The sequence below is a fragment of the Mya arenaria genome, chromosome 8, assembly GCF_026914265.1.
Source record: "Mya arenaria isolate MELC-2E11 chromosome 8, ASM2691426v1".
NCBI lineage: Eukaryota > Metazoa > Mollusca > Bivalvia > Myida > Myidae > Mya > Mya arenaria.
Genome location: NC_069129.1, coordinates 38417504 through 38440216, shown reverse-complemented (window position 1 = coordinate 38440216; position 22713 = coordinate 38417504). Strand labels below are relative to the sequence as shown.

Genomic DNA, 22713 nt, shown 5'->3' with positions numbered 1-22713 from the left:
GTTTTAACATATGTGCACTCGAACTCGCTTTTACTTGTCTGTTTTAACATATGTGCACTCGAACTCGCTTTTACTTGTCTGTTTTAACATATCTGCACTCGAACTCGCTTTTACTTGTCTGTTTTAACATATGTGCACTCGAACTCGCTTTTACTTGTCTGTTTTAACATATGTGCACTCGAACTCGCTTTTACTTGTCTGTTTTAACACATGTGCACTCGAACTCGCTTTTACTTGTCTGTTTTAACATATGTGCACTCGAACTCGCTTTTACTTGTCTGTTTTAACACATGTGCACTCGAACTCGCTTTTACTTGTCTGTTTTAACAGAATTTCGCTATTTAATGATTAAAATTTAAAAAGGATCACATCAAAACAAACGATTTTACAATAAATCATGCAAGAAGGTGCTTTAAATGACCATGCCAAGAAATCCTATCCAATTTTCGATTAAGAAGGAAACCTTGTTTTCAGGGGCTATGCCTGCATATACCTGGCATATATGTTGGATGTTCCAGTCAATGGTTTTGTGATTCTCCAAGCAACTTTTATCAGTTATCTGCTAATAGCTTACTCATCGAAATTTAATGGCCATTACGCCCAGCATGAATTGCATGGGAGCAATGACTGTGGTCAGTTTTTGGAATAGTGCATCATTCTAAGGTTTTACGCCTCATGCCCTTCCGAAGGTTTTACGTAATAAAATACAATCCATAATTTTTCATATTTAAAGGAGCTGTCTCACGTATGATAAAGTAGCATTTGTTTTTCGAAAACTGACATAAACTTGGCATCGATGTGTTCAATGCATTGAAACTTACTAACTGAAGTACCACATAGTTTACAATTTACCGTATTTAAGTTTAGCAGTTATTTCGTATTTTTCCATTAAAAAAAGATTACTGGGTATGTCTACCAGGTAGAATTCATATAAGCCTTTGTAGCTCAGTGAGTAAGACACTGGACTTCAATTTTTAGCGACGCGGGTTCGAACCCGCTCTTTTTTTTACATTTTGGTGTTGTTTTTTTACAATTATGATATCAAAGCGTAACACATTCTATTAGATAGTTGTCCTGAGATTCGTTACAGAAAAAATCTTTTTTTGGTGCCAATCTGTGACACAGTCCCTTTAAACGCTGGAAACGGTTTCAAATGTCACAAGTCTACTGTTGGCAGACAAAAAAGGTAAAACAAGATATAATTAGTAGTTTGGAGTAAAAGGACTAAAAACCTATATAAAGATGGAAAGTAACCAATGGTCTGAGATCGTGTAACCATGCTTCTATTCATTCTCATGGGTTAATAAAAAGAAAACAAGGCATGTGGCACTAAAAAGTCACTTCCGGATTGGTATAATTTGCCCTTATAATAACATCATAATTATCCTATTATATACGCGCTTAAATTTCTTTAGTTCCCAATAAGTGGGAAAACCGGAATGCCCGGCTTGGCTTGGCACGAATCACGAACATCTTTTATTGATGCATATTTTGTGATTTAACGATATTGAATACACATGGCAAGGTGTCATAACCAGAGTTGTCACTGCAAGGCATGGGGCCATCATCACTTTCAGTTAATTGCCATTATCAGCAAATGCATAACTTTGGCCAAACACTAACACCTAGTTATGTACATTTAGCTTTCCCCAGCAATGGTGTGAAAACATTCGGTGCACATACTCCATTTAGAGTAATTAAATTGTATTGGCAATCGGCACAATTGTAAGACATGTATAAATTATGTAGGTACAGAAATTAAGAGGTTGACTACCCATGAATTGGATTATAACCCCAGTGAGCGCCTGTTTTGCTTACAGTTTCCATGCACTTCACCACTACAGTTGTTGGTAAATATAGTTTGATGCATTTGTCCGTCAGGTCAAAGCTCAGCTTAAATAGGTAAGACTATTTGTCAAACTGGGGAGGTTTATGAAGTCTGAGAGCTTAGAAAACAAATCAATAACAAATGCAATGCTTAATTATTTATTCATGTATAAGATTATCTGACTAATTTGACAACTAATAAACAACTTAGGCTAATTGACATTTTAACCGACAAAATAATCATCAAAATCTCTGCTTTTAACATGGGTTTATAGCGTAAAAAAAATAAAACTGTGTATAACCACATTTATAGTTATATCATATCAAAATTATTTGGCATAAACTTTCATTCAAATATGTCAATGACAGAAGTATATAAGCTTAATTTTTTTTATTGCTAACAATTAAAGCCCTGAGGTTCAACAAATACCTTAACAAGAGCTGTCACAGTAAGTGACGGATGCCTCCAAAGTGCCATGCAGTTCAATGGATTATGCAATTACAGTACCGGTAGTCTAAATTCAGAAAGAGCTGTCAAAACCTATACGCATATGAAGGCTTCCACGATGGTTGACCTCAAGTGTGGAGGATTGTTGCGATGACTAAAGATTCCACAACCAACAGAGGTGATGACGATATGATGACAACAGAGGTGATGATGATATGATGACAACAGAGGTGATGATGATATGATGACAACAGCCTTTCAACCTCAATAACAAAATCACACAAGCTAATAAAGGAAGCAAAAGGAAATGTAATTTATATCTAAATAATACCCAAAATTATGACATAATAATTAAAGAGATCTTGAGCAACAGTAGTTACCTAGCACCATCTTTCGACAAATGAGTGTGTATATGTATGGTTATATATGTTCTGACAAAAATGTCATTTTAATAAATGCCAACTTTAGATAAATCTTAAAACAATGTAAACAAACTTATAAAAATACCTTATTTTAACACATTTAGTGAATATGTAAAGTAAAAGTGAGAAAAAACTAAAATTTAATTAGATAATACACTTCTGAGTTCAGAATTACCTTTGATTTTAAGTACAGCTCTTTATCAATTGTAATATAAAAACAAATCATAAAAAAAATCAACAGCAATTTTCCAACACAATTCAATGGTTCAAATGCAAACATAGCAATAATTACCAGTAAACCATTATTACATGTAAGCAATTAATTTGTCTTACTAAACCCCAATTGTACTTTAACAATTCACAATGATTCTTTCTTCAATGAAAGGCACACAATTTTGCATATGACTTAAGTTTTCACAACACCATAAATCCCAAATGGTAGAAAAGCACATTTGAGGCAAGTGTTGGGACACTTTACATAGAAAATATCACAATATCTTTTTTTGTATACTTTTTACAAATGGTGAAAATAATTCATAAGTAAATAGATAATAAACAATCCACTACACCAAAGAAAAAAGAAAAAAGTATTTAGTTTGAACAAAAGATAAACAAAAATTGTCAAGAATCAAATATACATGATGACTTGTAGGTAATTTATAAAATAACACCCAGGTTTAGTACCCCTTACAAGTAATCTACTCAAGGGCCATATCGTAAGCATCCTTAGTAAGCACCCCGCTGTCCTGAATCACAACATCGACAGTGGGTTTGTCCAAGACTGTATGATCCACTTTCTCAATTATGTGTACAACATCCATCCCGCTGATTACCTTCCCGAACACAACATGATGCCCGTCCAACCATGGCGTCGGTACTGTGGTGATGAAAAATTGGGAACCATTGGTGTCTGGACCTGTGGTCAAGAAAAAAACAACAGAAATGTTCAACAATATGAACTCAATAAGTAAATCGAGATAACATGAGGTTTTTCTAGCTGGGTGTCCTATGGCCTTCATAGATGATAAATTGGGGATCTCTGGTTATCAATATAATGGACTCTGGGGTCCCAATATTATGGTTTACACTCAAAGAATATTACTTTGGGGGACCCAGAAATGCAGAGTAATATTTGAACGGGAGTCCCTAGATCGGAATTGCATGAAGTTTTCTGCATCAGTGAAATCCCTGATAACTAGCACATTAATGCCATGTTAGCTTTTGTGAAAAACTAAAGTACTCCTTCCTTAATAGCATTGTAGGAAAGATTGTTGCAAGCTATTTATTAAGAATGTGAATGATTTTTTTGTTGCAAGCTATTTATTAAGAATGTGAATGATTTTAAACTTGACTTAGGCAAAAAAAAACTAGGCGGTTGTTTTTGTAATCAATTATGTGATGTCTCCCTTACGCACATCGTGCAATATGTTAAATATAGTCATCCCAGCTAGCAATCGCATATCAGATAGATATCGAACTGTCATATTTCATATATGAGATAGATATCGTAAACGATCAATCAGATATGGCTTTACCCATTGGATACAATTCGGACAGATATCTTGTCTGCAACCTGAGGCCGATATCAGCCCTGAATATCTTTTGTCATTTGTCCGTCATTGGTCCACAATCGGTTCCCCATTCTTTCAGATATCAGGTGGCTTCACAAATTTTTTATATTACAATCTCCTTTTTTACTATTTAGCAACATAAACATTCACACAATTCTATTCACTGTTTTCACAGTGAACATGACGCACTATGCCATTTATACAGATGAAGGCATGAAGCTGAAACATAGATAGATTACTTTACTAACTAAGAAAAGTACCGGTACATATCGTCCTATATAGTTTTCGTTATCTATGCAATATTTTCAAATATATTGGTCCAAGCCATATGGAGTGGACATGAAATGAAGTCTTATTACCTTTGACCTGTAAGTGTGACCTTGACCTTTAACCAAGCTGGTTGTTACATCATCTCAATATTATGAACATTTGTTGGTAGTTATGTTAAAATCCTTTAAGCTGTTCAAGAGATATACACAAAATGCATGTATATATTTATTAATCAGTAATTGGCTATCTAAGGACAAAAATGAAATAAAACAACGAATAAAATATAATACACTCCAGGGTTTCCTCGGCATTTTTAAAAAAAATGTGCCCGAGAATCTACAGAGATATTGCTTTGGACTTACCTGCATTAGCCATGCTGAGAATTCCAGCACCATCATGTTTCAGCTTAAAGGTTTCATCAGCAAATTTTTCACCATAGATGCTCTTACCACCAGTGCCATCTCGATTGGTAAAATCTCCACCTGAAAAGCACAAAACCATACTATTGATTTAATTATAAAATACATTATTTTTTTCATAGCTTTTTAAAATATTTAGATTATGAACTTTATCAATTACATGTGAACACTCAAATTTGATGGTCTTTGCAATCGTAAACATTTCTATTTCATTATTACTCACTAAATGACAATTTTATTGAATCGTATTATGTGCACTAACAACTTCACTTCATGAACCTTGTTTACAATGTTGATAAGATATATTGTGACTTCACAAGATTTACTTATATTTTTATAAGTATAACTCAATAACCAAATACCCATAGTTGGTGTTATGGTCTAGTATATATATGATGTACATGTATACTGTTAACATTACAAGATTACGTAATTGTTAAAGATTGTCAGAAAGTACTTACAAAAAAATAAATATTTTATGTACCCAGTCACTTAACCATTTATTTTGTGTGGGTACATACTAACAATCTTCTTTTTAGTGGTCTACATTATATTGTGTAAACTACCTGCTAAATGGGCCAGCCACTGTTTATATCTACTGCTTAACCTTATTTAAATCAAGACTGGTCACCTTCTGATTTACTGAAAAATGTGCATTGGAAAACTTGAGAAATTCTGCCTACTAGTTGGACAAAATATAATGTTGACCACTAATTAAGGCTACCATAATAGTATTGAGACAAATACTCAATTGACATATCTGACAGTGTTGACCTTGAATCATGAAATCTGGAATGACTCTGTGAAAAATGCTGCCTTTGTATCCAAATCCAAGCTCATGTGTGGCCAGTTGCTTGAAGTTGGCCACTGTCAATGGAGCAACATCTCCAAATAGACCAATTTCTATTCTGCCAAGGTCTTTGCTGCCATGTTTTACATCGAAGTAGACAAACTCTGTAACTTTAACGCTTTCAACTGCCTGAAAATAGAAAACCACTCTCCATAATTTTGTTATGTCACAAATTGAATTTGTTCATTTCAATATTGAAAAGCTACAGAGGTGAGTTATTGAACTAGTTCCATGTATCAAAGATCTTCCCTACAATGAAAGATTGGCTGAACTGAAATTACCTTCCATTAGTTACAGAAGACTAAGAGCAGAAGCCATACAAACATTAAAAACACTTTGAAAATTTAACAAGTCCAGTCATGATTCTCATGAACATTTGTCAGAGTCTTCAACTCAAGGTAAATCCTTCAATCTTTCAAACTTGAGAAGCCACGGTGTAGAACCACATTCACCATACAACAGTTTTCTTCCAGTGTTGTTACTTCCTGTATGTGGAATCAAATGTCACAGGATGTTTGTCCGGTCTTATATGTATAACCAGAGCTGTCACAGAGACAGCGCGCTAGACTATTCCGCTGCTTTTCAGTGCAAGGATTGAAAAGTTTTGGCAAAACATGGATCACTGTAAACTTAGATTAGATTTCAATGCAATACATGATGTATTTGCTGAGATATTAACCTATGTGTGCTTACATGCAAAACCTTAACCAGAATTTCTAAGTCAAATAATAAAGGCCCATAATTTGCATTATATTCCAATCAGTGTGATCTTACTTCATTAAATTAGTAGGTTAGATAGTTCGAAATACATTTCTAAAGTTTCAATGAAATACATGATGTATTGCTGAGATATTGACTTAAATGTGGTTCCATGCAAAACCTTAACAAGAATTTTTAAGTCGAATAATAAAGGGCAATTATTTGCATTAAATGCAAACTATTATGTTATCTAACTTGGTTAATTAAGTAGGTTGGATGGTTGAGTACCATTGTCTAAAGTCTTAATGCAATAGATCAAGTAGTTGCTGAGAAATTAACCTATGTGTGCTTACATGCAAAACCTTAACCGGAATTTTTAAGTCAAATAATAAAGGCCCATTATTTGCATTAAATGCAAATGAGAGTTATCTAACTTGGTTAATTAAGTAGGTTGGATGGTTGAGTACCATTGTATAAAGTCTTAATGCAATAGATCAAGTAGTTGCTGAGAAATTAACCTATGTGTGCGTACATGCAAAACCTTAACCAGAATTTCTAAGTCAAATAATTAAGGCCCATTATTTGCATTAAATGCAAACTAGAGTTATCTAACTTCATTAATTTAGTAGGTTAGATAGTTGGGAATACATATCTAAACTTTCAATGCAATACATGATGTATTTGCTTAGATAATTATTTAAAGTTGCTTACATGCAAAACCTTAACCAAGGTGTGACGCTGACGCCGACGATGACGCTTGGGTGAGTAGTATAGCTCTCCATATTCTTCGAATAGTCGAGCTAAAAAACTAAGACTGTTGGGTCAGCATTCACAGAAAAAAAACAATGTGATTTATAATATTATGTGCTTTTCAGAGACAGGTCTACATGACCAAACAATACTTATCACTTTGCTTCTGAAACAGAGGACCACCATACATGTGATCTTCTGGCTGTGCCAATGAGGTAGATTTTGGTCCAGTAAGATAGATTTTGGTCCAGAGAAGTAGATTTATTTCTCAAAAAGGGTGGATTTGTTTTCTCCAGAGAAGTAATTTGTTTCTCCAGAGGGGTAGAATTTGGTCCAGAGAGATAGATTTTGGTCCAGAGAGGAAGATTTGTTTCTCCAGATGTAGATTTTGGGTCCAGAGGTAGATTTGTTTCTTGAGAGAGGTAGATTTGTGTCCAGAGAGGTAGATATGGGCCCAGAGAGGAAGATTTCTTTTTCTAGAGAGGTAGATTTGTTTCTCTGGAGAGGTAGATTTGTTTCTCTAGAGAGGTAGATTTGTTTCTCAAGAGAGGTAGATTTGTTTCTCTAGAGAGGTAGATTTGTTTCTCTAGAGAGGTAGATTTGTTTCTCAAGAGAGGTAGATTTGGGTCCAGAGAGACAGATTTGGGTCCAGAGAGACAGAAGTGTTTCCCCAGAGAGGGTACCTAATACACAAAAACTAACGATTTCTAACTAAATCATGTTTTTTGTTGAAAACTGTTGAACTATAGATAATCAGTTACTTTAGTGGAACCAATTATCGATAGTCAAACTGGAACCGATTCCCAACACTAATAAGCATAATTTAGATAAAATATTTTGATACTTTGTATTTTCTACAATACTGAGATATGAGGATTGTTTGAAACCGGTCTTAAAACACCAAACTCTCCATACAAAGCCGAAGAATTAGTAGACTGCTTCACATTCAACACCCATTTACAGAACTTTTTGTGGACTCTTTCTATAACGTTCGAATTCATATATACCCCAGACTTCAGAACCATAGTTAAGAACTGATTAGATGTATGCGTCAAAAAAGAATATACATTATATCTATTGGAACTTTGATATTACAAACTAGTGCTATCAAAGGGTGAAGAGATCTCAACCCTTTTCCAGCTAAAGTTTTTGTAGCTTGCATAAATGAACCACCACTAGTAAATACAATTCCTAGATCTAATTGAAAAAACTAACAATTTCCACTTCCTTGTTATTATAAAACCATTTATCATTAATCTAAATCTTCCATCCTTCCTGAAAACCATAACCTTAGTTTTATCTTTTCTAACAGTAAGATTCCATTTGCGACAATAGGTATGTAAACTATTTAGAGAACTCTGCAATCCTGCCTTAGTCTCTGATACAATTACCACATCGTCTGCAAAAAGCAGAAAATACATTGAGACATGGTCAATGTAAATACCAACGTCCATGTTTTTCTTGTAAATGCACTTCAAAAATATAAAGAAAAAGAGAAAAAAATATCCGAAAGGCCAATGTTACTCTTAAATATATCTGACACTGTCCTCAAGTGTTTATAACAAAGTTTCACCTCATTAAACATAGATCTTACTAGGGAAAAACCTTTACCATCAATTCCCAACTTTGAAAAAACATATGGTGTCAAAATATACGGTTTTGGTAACAATGATATATTGGAAAGGGTTGAACTTAAATATCTAAAATATATACAGTCAAACCTGGTTGAAGGGCCACCTGTATTAAAAGGCCAGTTGTGACCCCATGAAGCCATATAAACCCTTATTAGCGGCCACTTATCCCAAGTCACTGACACTTCTGCTAATAAATTTTCCAATACACGGCTTTATTTACATACTGAAGTATGTAAAAATACAACAGTCTCGAAAATTTCCCGTCATCCGATCAAAATCCATATTTTATATCACATAATTGCACAAGGTGTTTACTCACTTAATGTTTATAACATGTTGGTGAATGTTTAAACACAATTAATGATTGATAATTGAATTATTTTGGTAACAATTGACTGGTGCATTATGACAGTCAAACTATATTGCAATTTAAAATGCGACATCAGGGCCATTTTTAAAAAAAGAAGAAGTTAAGTTCCCGGTCTTACACATCTTTATTTACCAAGATAATAGAATTAAAATATTTATTTTTTTGTAAGTTATCATAAGAAACAGTTCCCCCATCATTACGCCAGGGATTTAATCAAAGCGCTTAAAGCGTTGAATGGCTTTCGGCCTGCAACGCTTTGTGAGTATAGTCATGTAATTGTAAAACATAATTCTCAATATCATATTAAACCCTTAATGAACAATGCACTGCCACGGATAAGGCATTAAGGAAATTTTAGTAGAATCTACTCTACACTTGAAACTTGACTTGGGCATATTTAATTTACTACCAGGGTATGCCAGCTAAACCAAATGCATCACAACAAAATGCATTGGACATATTAATTAGTTTAATGTTTAAGCCTTCTTTCTACAACGCCAAATACCTCTGGCTCGAATCACACACATACTATTTATTTCGTGTATATACATGTATCTTAATTATGCCATCAACGTATATCACTCGTGGACAAAATGAACAGATTTACATGAACAGATTATATCAGTTTAAAAAAAAAATATATATGCATATGCATCATGCTACATGCTCAAAATATTGGACTGAAATTACTGAGACAAACTGAGAAATATTCACATACTTTCCGTTCGGCATTACATGGCTATGACACAAATTGTAGCAGGTCGATAGCCGGTCAACGTTTTACGCCATTTAATTTGAGTGGTAAAAGTGTATAATATTCATTTATTAATAGTTAAAAGGTTGTTAGTATGTACTTACACAAGAGAATGGTTTTATACAACATACATTTTACAAACACAAGTATAAACTAACAATCTCAATAAAAAATGTCAAGAAATTTAAAACATAGAAAATATACTCATGGAATAACTAAATCCCCCCAATAAAATGATTGTATGGTAAAATGAAACATTCATTTAAAACATTATGAATGTATTAAACGCTTAATAAGTATTTAATTGCATCATAATATGATCCATATTTTTCCTGGTTTTGACGTCTTCGCAGAGTTTATTTCCGGGGAGTACACCTGTCCGAATACGATGACCTACATTCTATTCTAAACTACAATGTACATGTAGATATTATCGGTCTGCGGCCGAAGCAAAATCGAAACACTGGTATATAGGATTCTGCTTTTTATATTGCGTTCTGTAACTCGCCGATATTAAAATAATTGCTTATTGTACAATTAAATTGCGTTATATTACGCAAAATGCAGCTTATTCGAACTATATTAACCGCATAACATAGATTGAGAACTCATTACAGCGTTATTTATAGCAAGCTAATTAATATGCAGAACGCAGTCCATAGCTATTGCCTACGAGGTATGTTCAATGTGAATGTAAATGTGAATTAGGTCGGTGACCACGACAGTTATAACCGCGCTGGGATTGATACTAGTCTAAAATAATAGACATGTCATACGGGATTCTTCCAATCCCTAACGTCTAAACGGGAATGTGCCAAAAACGGGGGTGTTTTAAAAATATTGAAATTGTTTTAAGTGAAGAATTTCATGGTTGAAATTGATCATAAAGAGTTAAATTCATATTTTGCCATGTAAGTGAAATGTTATTTTGCATTAAACAAGCATTTAATTCATTAAAACAAGTTGTTTACCTTTCCAATAAAATGAAAGTTGACTGACACAGATAACAATTATGCGAAGGGGAACAACTCGATACAATCGTAATAACTCGGCCTCCTACGACAAAACTTCGAGATAGACCTCGTTATACAAGCGAAACAACTCGGCCATGGCCGAAATGTTCCGAGCGATTTAAAACTGTGCCCTGAAGCCTTGCAGGTGCCCTTCATGTATATATTGTTATGTTTTGACAGAATGAAATGAAGAAAAGCCGTCAAACTCATAATTACAAGTTGGATATACACTCAGTCGAGAAACCACTAAAGAAGACATTTACCAGAGGGGCCACGATAGCGAAAGCTAAATTTACGGCCTGAAGATTACAGGTATTACAGGTATTATATTTTTTTGTGTGCGTACGGAACTAATATAAAATAACATTATCTGGTAATATTTCTTGTTATTATGATATTTTATAGACGCTATATGCTTTAACCCGGAATCCTGATCGGAACAACTACCCACTTTTGATACTAAACAATTTGTACGTGAAGGATTTGCCATATCAAAAATCTAAAAAAATCCGTCAACGTACAATTATTTGGACTAGGGTTGATACGCCCGTGCGCGCATTAATTCGCCAATAGTGAAAAATGTTGTGTCGATCTGCCGATGCGATTTCCGAGATACGGTTATAATAGTCTGCAGGCTAAATATAAATAAATATTTAGTTGTATGTAACCTTCGGCTTAAGCGGTTTCTTGAAAAGTTGAATGCATTGGGGTGAATGCATTGCAACTATTTGTTTTTAAATTAACACAAATCTACTCTTTTACATTTCTTACCTGAAAGAAAACTAAAACTGCAATGACCAATGGCGAAAACATTTTCTTATACGTTGATATATCTTCCACGTAGATGCGGAATTCGTCTTAGGAAAGTTAGGTTGCACCCAACACTTTCTAAAATTGAGTTTATATTACGGATATTTCAATACTGTTGCGGTAACTTTTCGCTTTCATAGCTAGGACTATTGAATCAGTCTGTTCATCGCAATGTGCGGTCTTAAATCAAATATAAAACGTTGTTTAGTATTAATATATTCATTTAGATTAATCTACAATTGTTATGCATATGCGAAATGCCATTGTTACAGCATCAATGTAGAAACTTCAGGCAGTCCGGTGTTTCCGGGTTTCAAACATGGAAACGGGGATACTATTTCCCAATCGTAACAACTCGGCCATCTCCGGCAAGCTTCGAGATAGACCTCGTAAATAGTAGTAAGGATATACGAAAGTGCGATGCGGCTGCCGGCGATTAACACCGTTTTCAATCCGCGTAAAGAAGGCCCATTGTAACAACAAGGAAATGGATTGTGTTAAATTAAATGTGCTTGTTTAAGAGAAAATATTTATTGTAACCTCAAAAAATGTTCGTTTTATGAATATTTAGATGTTTCCTTATAGTTCAAGCACTCTATTTCCTCTAGAAAAATCGTGAGCACTCAGAAAATTTACTTGACAGTCATTGAAATGATCATACGGTTCATGGCATGCATGAATCATTACATCGGATTAAATGCATGCATGGACTAAATGTCAACATTTTCTCAACAGTTATAGGAATACCCTATGAAATGTAAGTTTTAAGTCATACTTTGCCGTGTTATTTTTCACACCATGCCTTGCCGTTAAAACAACATTACTATTCTGTAAAATCATTGATTGCCTTGTGCAGAGTTTTGTGGGTTGTGGTAGGATGGGTGTGAGCTGGTCACCCAGTCAGCTTTACCAGCTGAAATCTATGCATGCCTTTACTTCAGCATTATTGGGTTTGGGCTGCAGATTTTTTTTGTGTCAACAGTTCTGTGGGGTTGAGGTGGGGCGGTGACTATCCAGGCAGTATGCTCAATTGTTAGAGTACCAATACAACGTTCATGTGGAAATGCATCAGACAATTGTAACCACAGCCTCCCCAGGTCTGGGGAATAGTGGGGACTTTGACTTTCAGTACAGCCCACACCCTGCGCGGACGATCCAATGGCAAAATCCCTGCCAACGCCCCCACACCCCAGGGACTCTAGGTAAGGTCCATTCCACTCTATATTTTAAGCGAAGATAAAACCACCGCATTCAACCAGCACTGCAGGGCCACCTGATAGGTAAAAACACAGCCCATTTCCGCTGGTTAACCCCAGTATTCCCCCGGACCTGAGGGGGGGGGGTTACAATTGACTGGTGCACTGAGTTGACAGATCTTGTCTTAAAATTGTATTTGTTCAAGGCAGATCATGCTTCACTTTACCTCCTAGGCTGTGGATAAAACCCACTCATTAGAAGTTTCCTTACACATTATACTTGTCTTAATCTATAATTATTAGTCTCAATATCTTTGAGTAAATTGTCATTTTTTATTAAAAACAACCAAAAGAGTAACTGATAAGATACTCAACTGATTTATTTTTTTGTAAATAAAAGCCTTAAACAAATATTTAGCCAGGTTACTAAGCTTTTCATCAATGTATACCAGACTTTTTTCAATAATACTTAATCTATTTTGAATAATTAGCCTTTAGATCACTCTTCACCAAATGACTCTTTTATGTCCAACTCCATAAAATGCAAACAAGAATAATTACAGTTTGGATCAACATGTCTCTTAATTTTATTTTTGATATTAGTCAAGTAATAACAGAGCCATGTGTATGCAATCCAATGTAAAACTAATGATAAATTAGGTTTTGCTCCCATTTTTACTTTCATTTCTGTGCCAAGCCCTTTTAAGTGCATTGAGTCTTTTGGGAGACTTCACAATATTTCTGGCGCTTAATCCCCATATATGGCTTTAAGTTGCCATACAAATTTAAGTCTTCATTACAAAATATACTGTATGTCTCCACTTTAACCATAAACACACAATGAGAGGACTATTTAAAGCATTACCATGTGTCAGAATTATAGATCTTTCTTTACATTTTATTTTTCTAATTGTATTACCGGTCTCTTTAGCAATACCCTTGTGCCTCTTTGAGTACTTGGCTTGACAGTTTGGTTTTCAATACATTGTTTTGAATGTTTTATTTGTACACAACAATGATGATGATGATGATGACACTATGCTATGCCAAAACCTCAACACATTTTCTTCAAACAAAAAAGGACAGTCATTCAGAATAACTTTTATTACATCAGTTGAGAAAATAAACTCATACAATCAACGAAATAAACATGCATCTGTAAAATCAAAGGTCATGTTATGTGTTCGTTAAATTCAACTTAATAAAGAAAATAAATATTGGTTGCAGTAAGCAATGCGCATCACTTCTAATAAACATTCAAACAGACTGAAAAATAAATCAACACAAATGGAAAAACTGTTTGCAAGTCAGCTAGTATCTTATTTTATGCCTTATCAGATTGCTATGCAAGCTGGAAGCTTACAAAATCACTCTTAAGTCTGTTGCCTAAGAAGAAACAAGTATGGACATCCTTTTCCTGAGGTCAAGAGAAAGTATCTTGGAGGTCTTGAACTCACAACCTTGAATTTGGGGCTTATCCTCTAGACCACTTTCACCTTTTCACATTTTAAAGAGCCCCGTTTACAATATGGCACTTGCAAAGATGTGCCCTATTAACAGATTTTCTGAAGTCTTAAAAATTGAATTGAACAAAATAGTTCTCCTTTATTTGGTCTGCCGATGCCATCTGTTTCTGTTTTTGTAGTTATCTTCCCTCCATAATATAGGAAAACCACTTAAAGTGTATATAAATCCTTTACCATTTTACCCTTTTAAAATATATGTTCGGATTTATTTAATTATCACGGACCAACAGATGACTTTTATCTTCAACTTCACATCAGTATGTAAGTCATCAAATATTTGAGATGACAAGATGTTCCACTGAATGCTTTGTTTCCATCTTGCACTCATTTTTCCAAGGAAGGCGTTGCAGTTGTGTTAAGATGATTGCCATGCATTGCAGGTCAATCCTCATACAATGGCATTTTTGATTACATTCGGATTCCAGTGCCTGAAATAGAAAACAGAAAATACAACAATAATAGGAATTATATTTTCAGATCAATTATTTTAAAAGCCTGTACAACAACAGAAAAGTATTCACAAAACATTAAGTGCAACACCAATTTAAAGCTGCATCCTCACAGTTTTACTGTTCTGACACCTTTTTTATTTTTGTCTTTAAACGAGCCAATTGGCAATTATTGTGCAAATGTAGTGATATTAGACTGCTGACATAATATCAGATCACAATCTTTCATATACAAGTTTGAAAATTTGGTAAAAATTCCTCCAACTAGTCATATAAGGTCACACATAATAGAACAGATTTCAATTGTTTGGAAAATATTTTTTTGCTATTGCTTTAAGCCATTTAATTAATTATATGTGTAAATTTAATTTAATTACTCCTTTGGGCTTTTGAAGAATGACCAAGAAGAACTGTCAATCTGTGAGAGAGCAGCTTTTAGCTCTGGACTACTGGTTAATTAAAAAATATGAAATGAAATTGTTATCATGTTTAAATTCATCTACAATGTTGATATTTTAATACTGTCAATCCTTGTTGGTTAATTGTACAAACATGCAGGTACTTTTGGGCTTAAACCAATAGGATACTTGACTGTTAAATTATTGTCCGAATTTCGAAAATAGCACAACCATTACCTCATCTGCCTTTTTTCAATAGAACAAGCCGAGAATCAGAGTCAGCTGCACCCCTGGTACCATACTCTTCTCTGAAAATGACAATAAGATTAAAATTTAAATGTCTGCATTTCATTGGCACAGTAAAAATGTCAGCATTTTTCAATGTTTCTGCATCACCACCACTGGTGGATATCAAAGAATTTAGTCTTGAAAGAAATGTGTGCTGGTTTATGCGTTCAAACTCATTTTGTTAAACCAATAGAATGAAGATCTAATTTATTTAGAGAACTATATTAGTGAACAGGGCCGAGGTATTCAATTGTGCCATTCGAGGTATTCAATTGTGCCATTACATTAAGTTGTTCGCTACCAACACTCACGGACATATAAACCATACATCCTTGGTTAAAAGAATGTAAATATTAATTATAAAAAATTAAAGTTAATGATATGAAATGTATGAGATAAATCTAACCTATTATCGATCTAAGTAAAGTTAGATTCAGACTTATTTGTTATTAAAAAAAATAATAATAGAGTATTTGTTTTCTTAATTTTTGCCACTGATCACTGGAGCTTCAAAATTGTTATTTACTAAATTAGAATCTGTCAAATGAAAGAAGACTTTACCCCACCCACTAAGAATTAATGACATTTCCAATTAGTTTCTCATTAGGGCTCTTTTAAAACTATTTTTATATTTTATTAAAATACAATAAGTATAAAAATAACACTTACACACAAATAAGTGGTAAAAGTTCGCTCCTCATTCTGTTTTTGGACTAACATATCTCTTGGTTGTTTGAACATCTTCTTGGTCGGCCATGATGGACTATTTTCTTACGACCCGTATTATATTGATACTAGCCGAGGAGTTCCGATTGTACTGAACTCCTATTATCCACCGGTAGAGACCGGATGAGACCGGGAAATAGTATCGGGGTGGTGATAAAAGCCGGTACCCGCGGTGCGAGGTGATACAGGAATCCAGTGGATTTCACGTGAAATCCACTCAAAACGTGAAATCCACTCAGAACTCAGTTATTTTAATTAATAATTTATTTTTTTTGTATACATATTAGAAAGTGCCTCATGAAGGGTTTATATTTCAAATTTTATTGAAATTGGTCAAAAAATAAAGAAGTTAGAGCAATTTTTCATTTTTTTTCCAAAAATAGATCGGAAATCGAGGTGAAATCCAGATTCCGATAGGTGAAATCCACTCATAACTCATTAATTTTAATAAATAATTTTCTGGCTTTGTATAATTATTAGAAAGTGCCTCATGAAGGGTTTATATTTCAAATTTTATTGAAATTGGTCAAAAAATAAAGAAGTTAGAGCAATTTTTCGAAAATAGATCGGAAATCGAGGTGAAATCCAGTTTTCGAGAAGTGAAATCCACTCATAACTCAATAATTTTAATAAATAATTTTCTGGCATTGTATAATTATTAGAAAGTGCCTCATGAAGGGTTTATATTTCAATTTTTATTGAAATTGGTAAAAAAATGAAGAAGTTAGAGCAATTTTTCGAAAATAGATCGGAAATCGAGGTGAAATCCAGTTTTCGAGAAGTGAAATCCACTCCTAACTCAGTTTTATTAATTAGTAATTTTTATTTTTTGTATACATTTTGGAAAGTGCCTAATAAAGAGCTTACATTTCAAATTTTATTGAAATATATCAATAAATGAAGAAGTTAGAGCAATTTTTCGGAAATCGAAATGAAATCCACATTTTGACAAGTGAAATCCACTTTTTCAGATGTGAAATCCACTCATAACTCATTTCTTTTTATCAAATTATTTTTTTTGTTAAACAAATAATTGAAAGGGCTTCATAATGGGTTTATATATCAAATTTTATCCAAATTGATCCAAAAATAAGAAAGTTGTAGACCTATTTTGAAAAAAGATCGGAAATCAATGTGAAATCCACATTTTGACAAGTGAAATCCACTTTTTCAGACGTGAAATCCACTCATAACTCATTTATTTTTAACAAATTATTTTTTTTGTTGAACAAATAATTGAAAAGGCATTATCATCGGTTTATATTTATAATTTAAATGGAATTGGCCCAAAAATGAAAAAGTTAGATAAATATGTTGAAAATAGATATGAAAGCTAAGTGAAATCCACATTTTGACAAGTGAAATCCAATATTTGGTAAAGAAATCTACTAAGTGTAAAGAAATAAATTCAATCAAGTATCTTAATATTAATACAGTAGTAGTTTGTGTCCGATGATTATATTTTAATGTTGTTTTTTTTGTGTTTTATTTACTTACATTAGTATCATTTAATCCGTTTTAGTCGTGATATCTTATATAACATTAGATCTAATATCTGAATCAGTTGAGATGCAATATTTTGGTTTGTTTTTTTCTGTAAGTAACCACTACCCAATATATTAGTTCTATAATATCGTTTAATAATTACTCTTGTCTTTGATCTATATCTATCAAAGACGAGGATCACGACTCTCACGTGCCGTTACTTTCGCGCCTTTCGCACTTAGCGGTTAAGGTGATACATCAAATATCCGAGAAAGTTGACATAACATACTCGGCGGTAAAATTAAAGAAGTTTAGTACAATGGCAGTAATTATTTTATGCCGAAAAAGAATTTGAGAAGATATGGTAAGTATAAAATGTATCAGAAATGGCAATTGTCATTGCTATGTTTTTATTTTTTATGCTATGAACATGTAGTGTTGGATATACGTATTATTTAATATTTAAACGGATAATTAATTGTTTCTGTGTATTTTGTGTTATTATATTTGGATATTTAAAAGGATAATTAATTGTTTCTGTATATTTCTGCTGTATTTGTTCATAAAATGGGAACCTTTCCGTGTAGTGTCTGCCTTGAGGCATGTGCACTTGACTCAATTTATTGTGATAATTGTAAGTTGTGGTGCCATCGTACATGTTGTCAAATGGGCAAGCTTGAGCTTAAGTCTTGGGACCAACGTCATCTCAAGTTTGCGTGTATAAAGTGTGCTTGTGTCGGGGATGAGTACAACTACACAGCAGCACTGAATCGGTAAGTGTAATATATACTTAGCATATCTTATAATATGCTTATTATTGAAAACGGAGACGTTTTATATGAGTTAATGCAATATTTATTCATTTCAAAAATATATTTCATAATAAGTTTAAAAGTACATTAACAATCATGAATAAATATTACAACATTTAAATGAATGAATGAAGCACATTTGAAAACATAAATAACAACAACTATATAACAACAATAAATTAATAACTACGTGTTTTTATAAGCACATTTGCGAACTACTACTACTACTATTACTACAACAATAAGCATATTTATAACTAACATCACAATAATTGCTTTTAGCTCGTATTAATCTGTGAAATTACGCCATAGAACTCAGGCACCTCCTGTCTTTGTCGGTCCCATGTTCATTCATGACAATAGTGACTACGAAACATACAGTCACTTCTTTCATCATTTGAAACTGAAGTTGTCTGACGTCAAGGTTTCACAGCTTGTGATAGGCACCGACGATGAGAAAGCCATGGTCAAAGCCATTCAGTCAAATTTCCCTGAAGCTACTCATGTTTTGTGCACTAGGCATCTTAAGGAAAACACAAAACATCAGCTAACTGACGACGCTGTTGATAGGAAGTGTAGACAAGATCTAATGGAACAGATCTTTGGCAATGAAGGTATTTCATCAGCTGATGATACCATTGCATTTGAGGCCAAATGTACAGACATTGAGAACAAGTGCTCTGATATTTCTCAAAAATTTCTCAGATATTTTCAAAGTAGATTAAAGCCCCTTATTAAAGAGAAGGTCAATGTCCCATCGCGACAAGGTCTCATTAGTTCTAATTGGACGAACAACAATTGTGAATCCATGAACCATGTTCTCAAGCAATCGGTTGAATGGAAAGCAAAAGGCCTAACTGTCTTTGCTAAATTAGCCGAAGACCTAGTCAAAGGACAGTCGTCAGACCTCAGAGCTGCACTCATTGGGTCTGGTGAGTTCCGGTTGTCTGACAGCCATTCCCAATTCTTGGTCTCAAAACAAGAATGGCTTAATATGACATTGGTCCAGCGGTCAAACCAGTATAAGCGGTTTCGACAGCACAGACTTAAACGCCCCAATTTGGTTACCTCCAGCGACGGACAATCGACCGTGGTTGAACCACGAACAAATGGTAAAAAACCAGGTTCAAGGAAGCGCAAAGTAAATGTAAAGACGACAACGTTGCCAAAGACAAAACGGCCCAAACCCTGAAAATAGCCTGTCTGTATAAATTTCTCTTAGGGTGTCCGGTGATGGGTGTGCACACGCCGAGAATCACTATTGAAGCCCAGCACGGGTAGCAGTGCACACCCTCACGAAATTCCATTTTAAATTGTTCACATGGGGCTATGTTCAAAGTTAATAACTGTATATTTTTCATTTTGTGCAAATATTTTTCTTAGGGTGTCCGGTGATGGGTGTGCACACGCCGAGAATCACTATTGAAGCCCAGCACGGGTGGCAGTGCACACCCTCACGAATTATTCCATTTTAAATTGTTCACATGGGGCTATGTTCAAAGTTTATCTGTACATTTTTCATTTTGTGCATATAGTTCTCTTAGGGTGTCCGGTGATGGGTGTTTATCATGAAAAAAATTAAACAATTATGCATACACAACAAAACGCCCTCACAATATAACTTCAACTTTCTTGTTTTTGGATCAATTTGAATAAAATTTGAAATATAAACCCATTATGAAGCCCTTTCAATTATTTGCTCAACAGAAAAATTAATTCATTAAAAATAAATGAGTTATGAGTGGATTTCACGTCTGAAAAAGTGGATTTCACTTGTCAAAATGTGGATTTCACTTCGATTTCCGATCTTTTTTCAAAATAGGTCTACAACTTTCTTATTTTTGGATCAATTTGAATAATTTTTGAAATAGAAACACATGATAAAGCCTTATCAATTATTTGTTCAACAAAAAAATTAATTTGTTAAAAATCAATGAGTTATGAGTGGATTTCACGTCTGAAAAAGTGGATTTCACTTGTCAAAATGTGGATTTCATTTCGATTTCCGAAAAATTGCTCTAACTTCTTCATTTCTTGATATATTTCAATAAAATTTGAAATGTAAACTCTTCATTAGGCACTTTCCAAAACGTATTCAAAAAATAAAAATTACTAATTGATAAAACTGAGTTAGGAGTGGATTTCACTTCTCGAAAACTGGATTTCACCTCGATTTCCGATCTATTTTCGAAAAATTGCTCTAACTTCTTCATTTTTTGACCAATTTCAATAAAATTTGAAATATAAACCCTTTATGAGGCACTTTCTAATAATTATACAAAAACAGAAAATTATTTATTAAAATTAATGAGTTATGAGTGGATTTCACTTATCGGAATCTGGATTTCACCTCGATTTCCGATCTATTTTTGGAAAAAAATGAAAAATTGCTCTAACTTCTTTATTTTTTGACCAATTTCAATAAAATTTGAAATATAAACCCTTCATGAGGCACTTTCTAATATGTATACAAAAAAAAAATTATTAATTAAAATAACTGAGTTCTGAGTGGATTTCACGTTTTGAGTGGATTTCACGTGAAATCCACTGTATTCCTGTATCACCCCGCACCCGGTACCCGGTATCCGGTATGGCCCGGTACCCGGTACCACTTGTTGATACCGGAATAAGTGCTACCGGAATATTATCAGATGACAAATCTCATTATGACATGACCCGCTTTTTTTATTGCCTTTTGAAAGTATCATTATCGGATAAAGATCTTTGATGTTGGCGGTATAAATTATTGTTCTATATCTTTTACCTGGTTTGTATAATAGTTTGAGTTATAAAGCAATAACTGTACCAAAACACAATTAGATTTGTATAAAATATACATCTTTGAATTCAAAGACAGCAATAACAAAAACTAACGCATGTCTATATATATCAATGTGTGCAAAATGCATTTTCATTGAATGTTGTAATGTAACATCCAAGTAAAAAGTAATTCAAACAACCATATTTTTTTTCTATCTTATACTTTTGAATTACAATATCGGCAAACTAGCGAAAATAACAAATAATAACGAACATCTCACATTGAATACCGGGCCTATCGATACCGGGATTTCTGAAGAGAGTAAGATAAGATAAGATAAATAGCGGGATTTCTGAAGAGAGTATTATATACCCGGTACCGACTGTGACGTAAAACCCGGTATCAACATAATCCGGTACCATTAACTATGATACTGGCTCTTCCCAATGTCGATACCGGGTAACATAAAGAATTTATTTTGGCATACATTTACTATAATAGAAGTTATTGAGCCAAGTATGGAAATCTGATATATTCTCCTGATCCATTGTAAGCTGACGAAGATGATGATTTACTTTTTTTGATTTGTCATTTCTCAATGCGTGTAATAATGTCTGACGTTTGTGCAGTAAACTCGACTGCAATATCAGAAATACCTAAATTAAAGGTGTTATGAAGCCCCTTTATGACACGTGTCACACGTGTTGCCAATTAATGGAAGTGCAAGGGTCAGTGTCGGAATGTTCCCTTCATTCCATTCTTTAATTGCGTAAAACAGTACAATATTTATAGAAACATTTATTTTGCATATTAACAACTTTATAATAGAATGTTCTGATTTTTTTTAAATCTGAAGAAAAAATGTTAATAAAATATTATGCTACACCGAGTTGTGTTTAACAATATAGCAGTTAGCACTTAGCTAATATAATGAAGAATTTTATATGATTAAAGTGTTTTTATTAATTGGACATACTAAAAGAGAAAGATGTTCTGTTCCAAATATATATAATATTACATGATTTATACAATACTTCATTTCTTGATGTTTTTATATATCTTCATGTTCAGGGAATGATTTGTGTATCGGCCAGAACAAGGCATGTTGTAAAGTAATTTTTCATAAACTGCATTTTTGAATGAGTCCACAGGTGCCATAGGGTTGAAGGCAATAATAAGATACATCAATAAACCCTTTGATTAGTTTATGTTTTATTACATGCTCTCTCATGGGT

At 33.6% G+C, this 22713-nt stretch overlaps 1 protein-coding gene and 1 long non-coding RNA gene across 2 annotated transcripts; both read right to left on the bottom strand.

Moving 5' to 3' along the window:
* Positions 1 to 1973: 1973 nt before the first annotated feature.
* On the bottom strand, positions 1974 to 11938 carry LOC128243134 (uncharacterized). The gene is made up of 4 exons (XM_052960696.1): positions 11799 to 11938; positions 5732 to 5936; positions 4901 to 5020; positions 1974 to 3613 (listed from the first exon to the last, which is right to left on the bottom strand). Exons 1-4 carry the CDS (start codon positions 11838 to 11840, stop codon positions 3396 to 3398), a joined length of 585 nt encoding a protein of 194 aa, XP_052816656.1. The 5' UTR covers positions 11841 to 11938; the 3' UTR covers positions 1974 to 3395.
* Positions 11939 to 14128: 2190 nt separating this feature from the next.
* Positions 14129 to 16447, bottom strand: LOC128243136 (uncharacterized). Its single transcript, XR_008262774.1, has 3 exons — positions 16364 to 16447; positions 15644 to 15714; positions 14129 to 14987 (listed from the first exon to the last, which is right to left on the bottom strand). It is a non-coding gene; the product is annotated as an uncharacterized LOC128243136 (long non-coding RNA).
* Positions 16448 to 22713: the final 6266 nt, after the last annotated feature.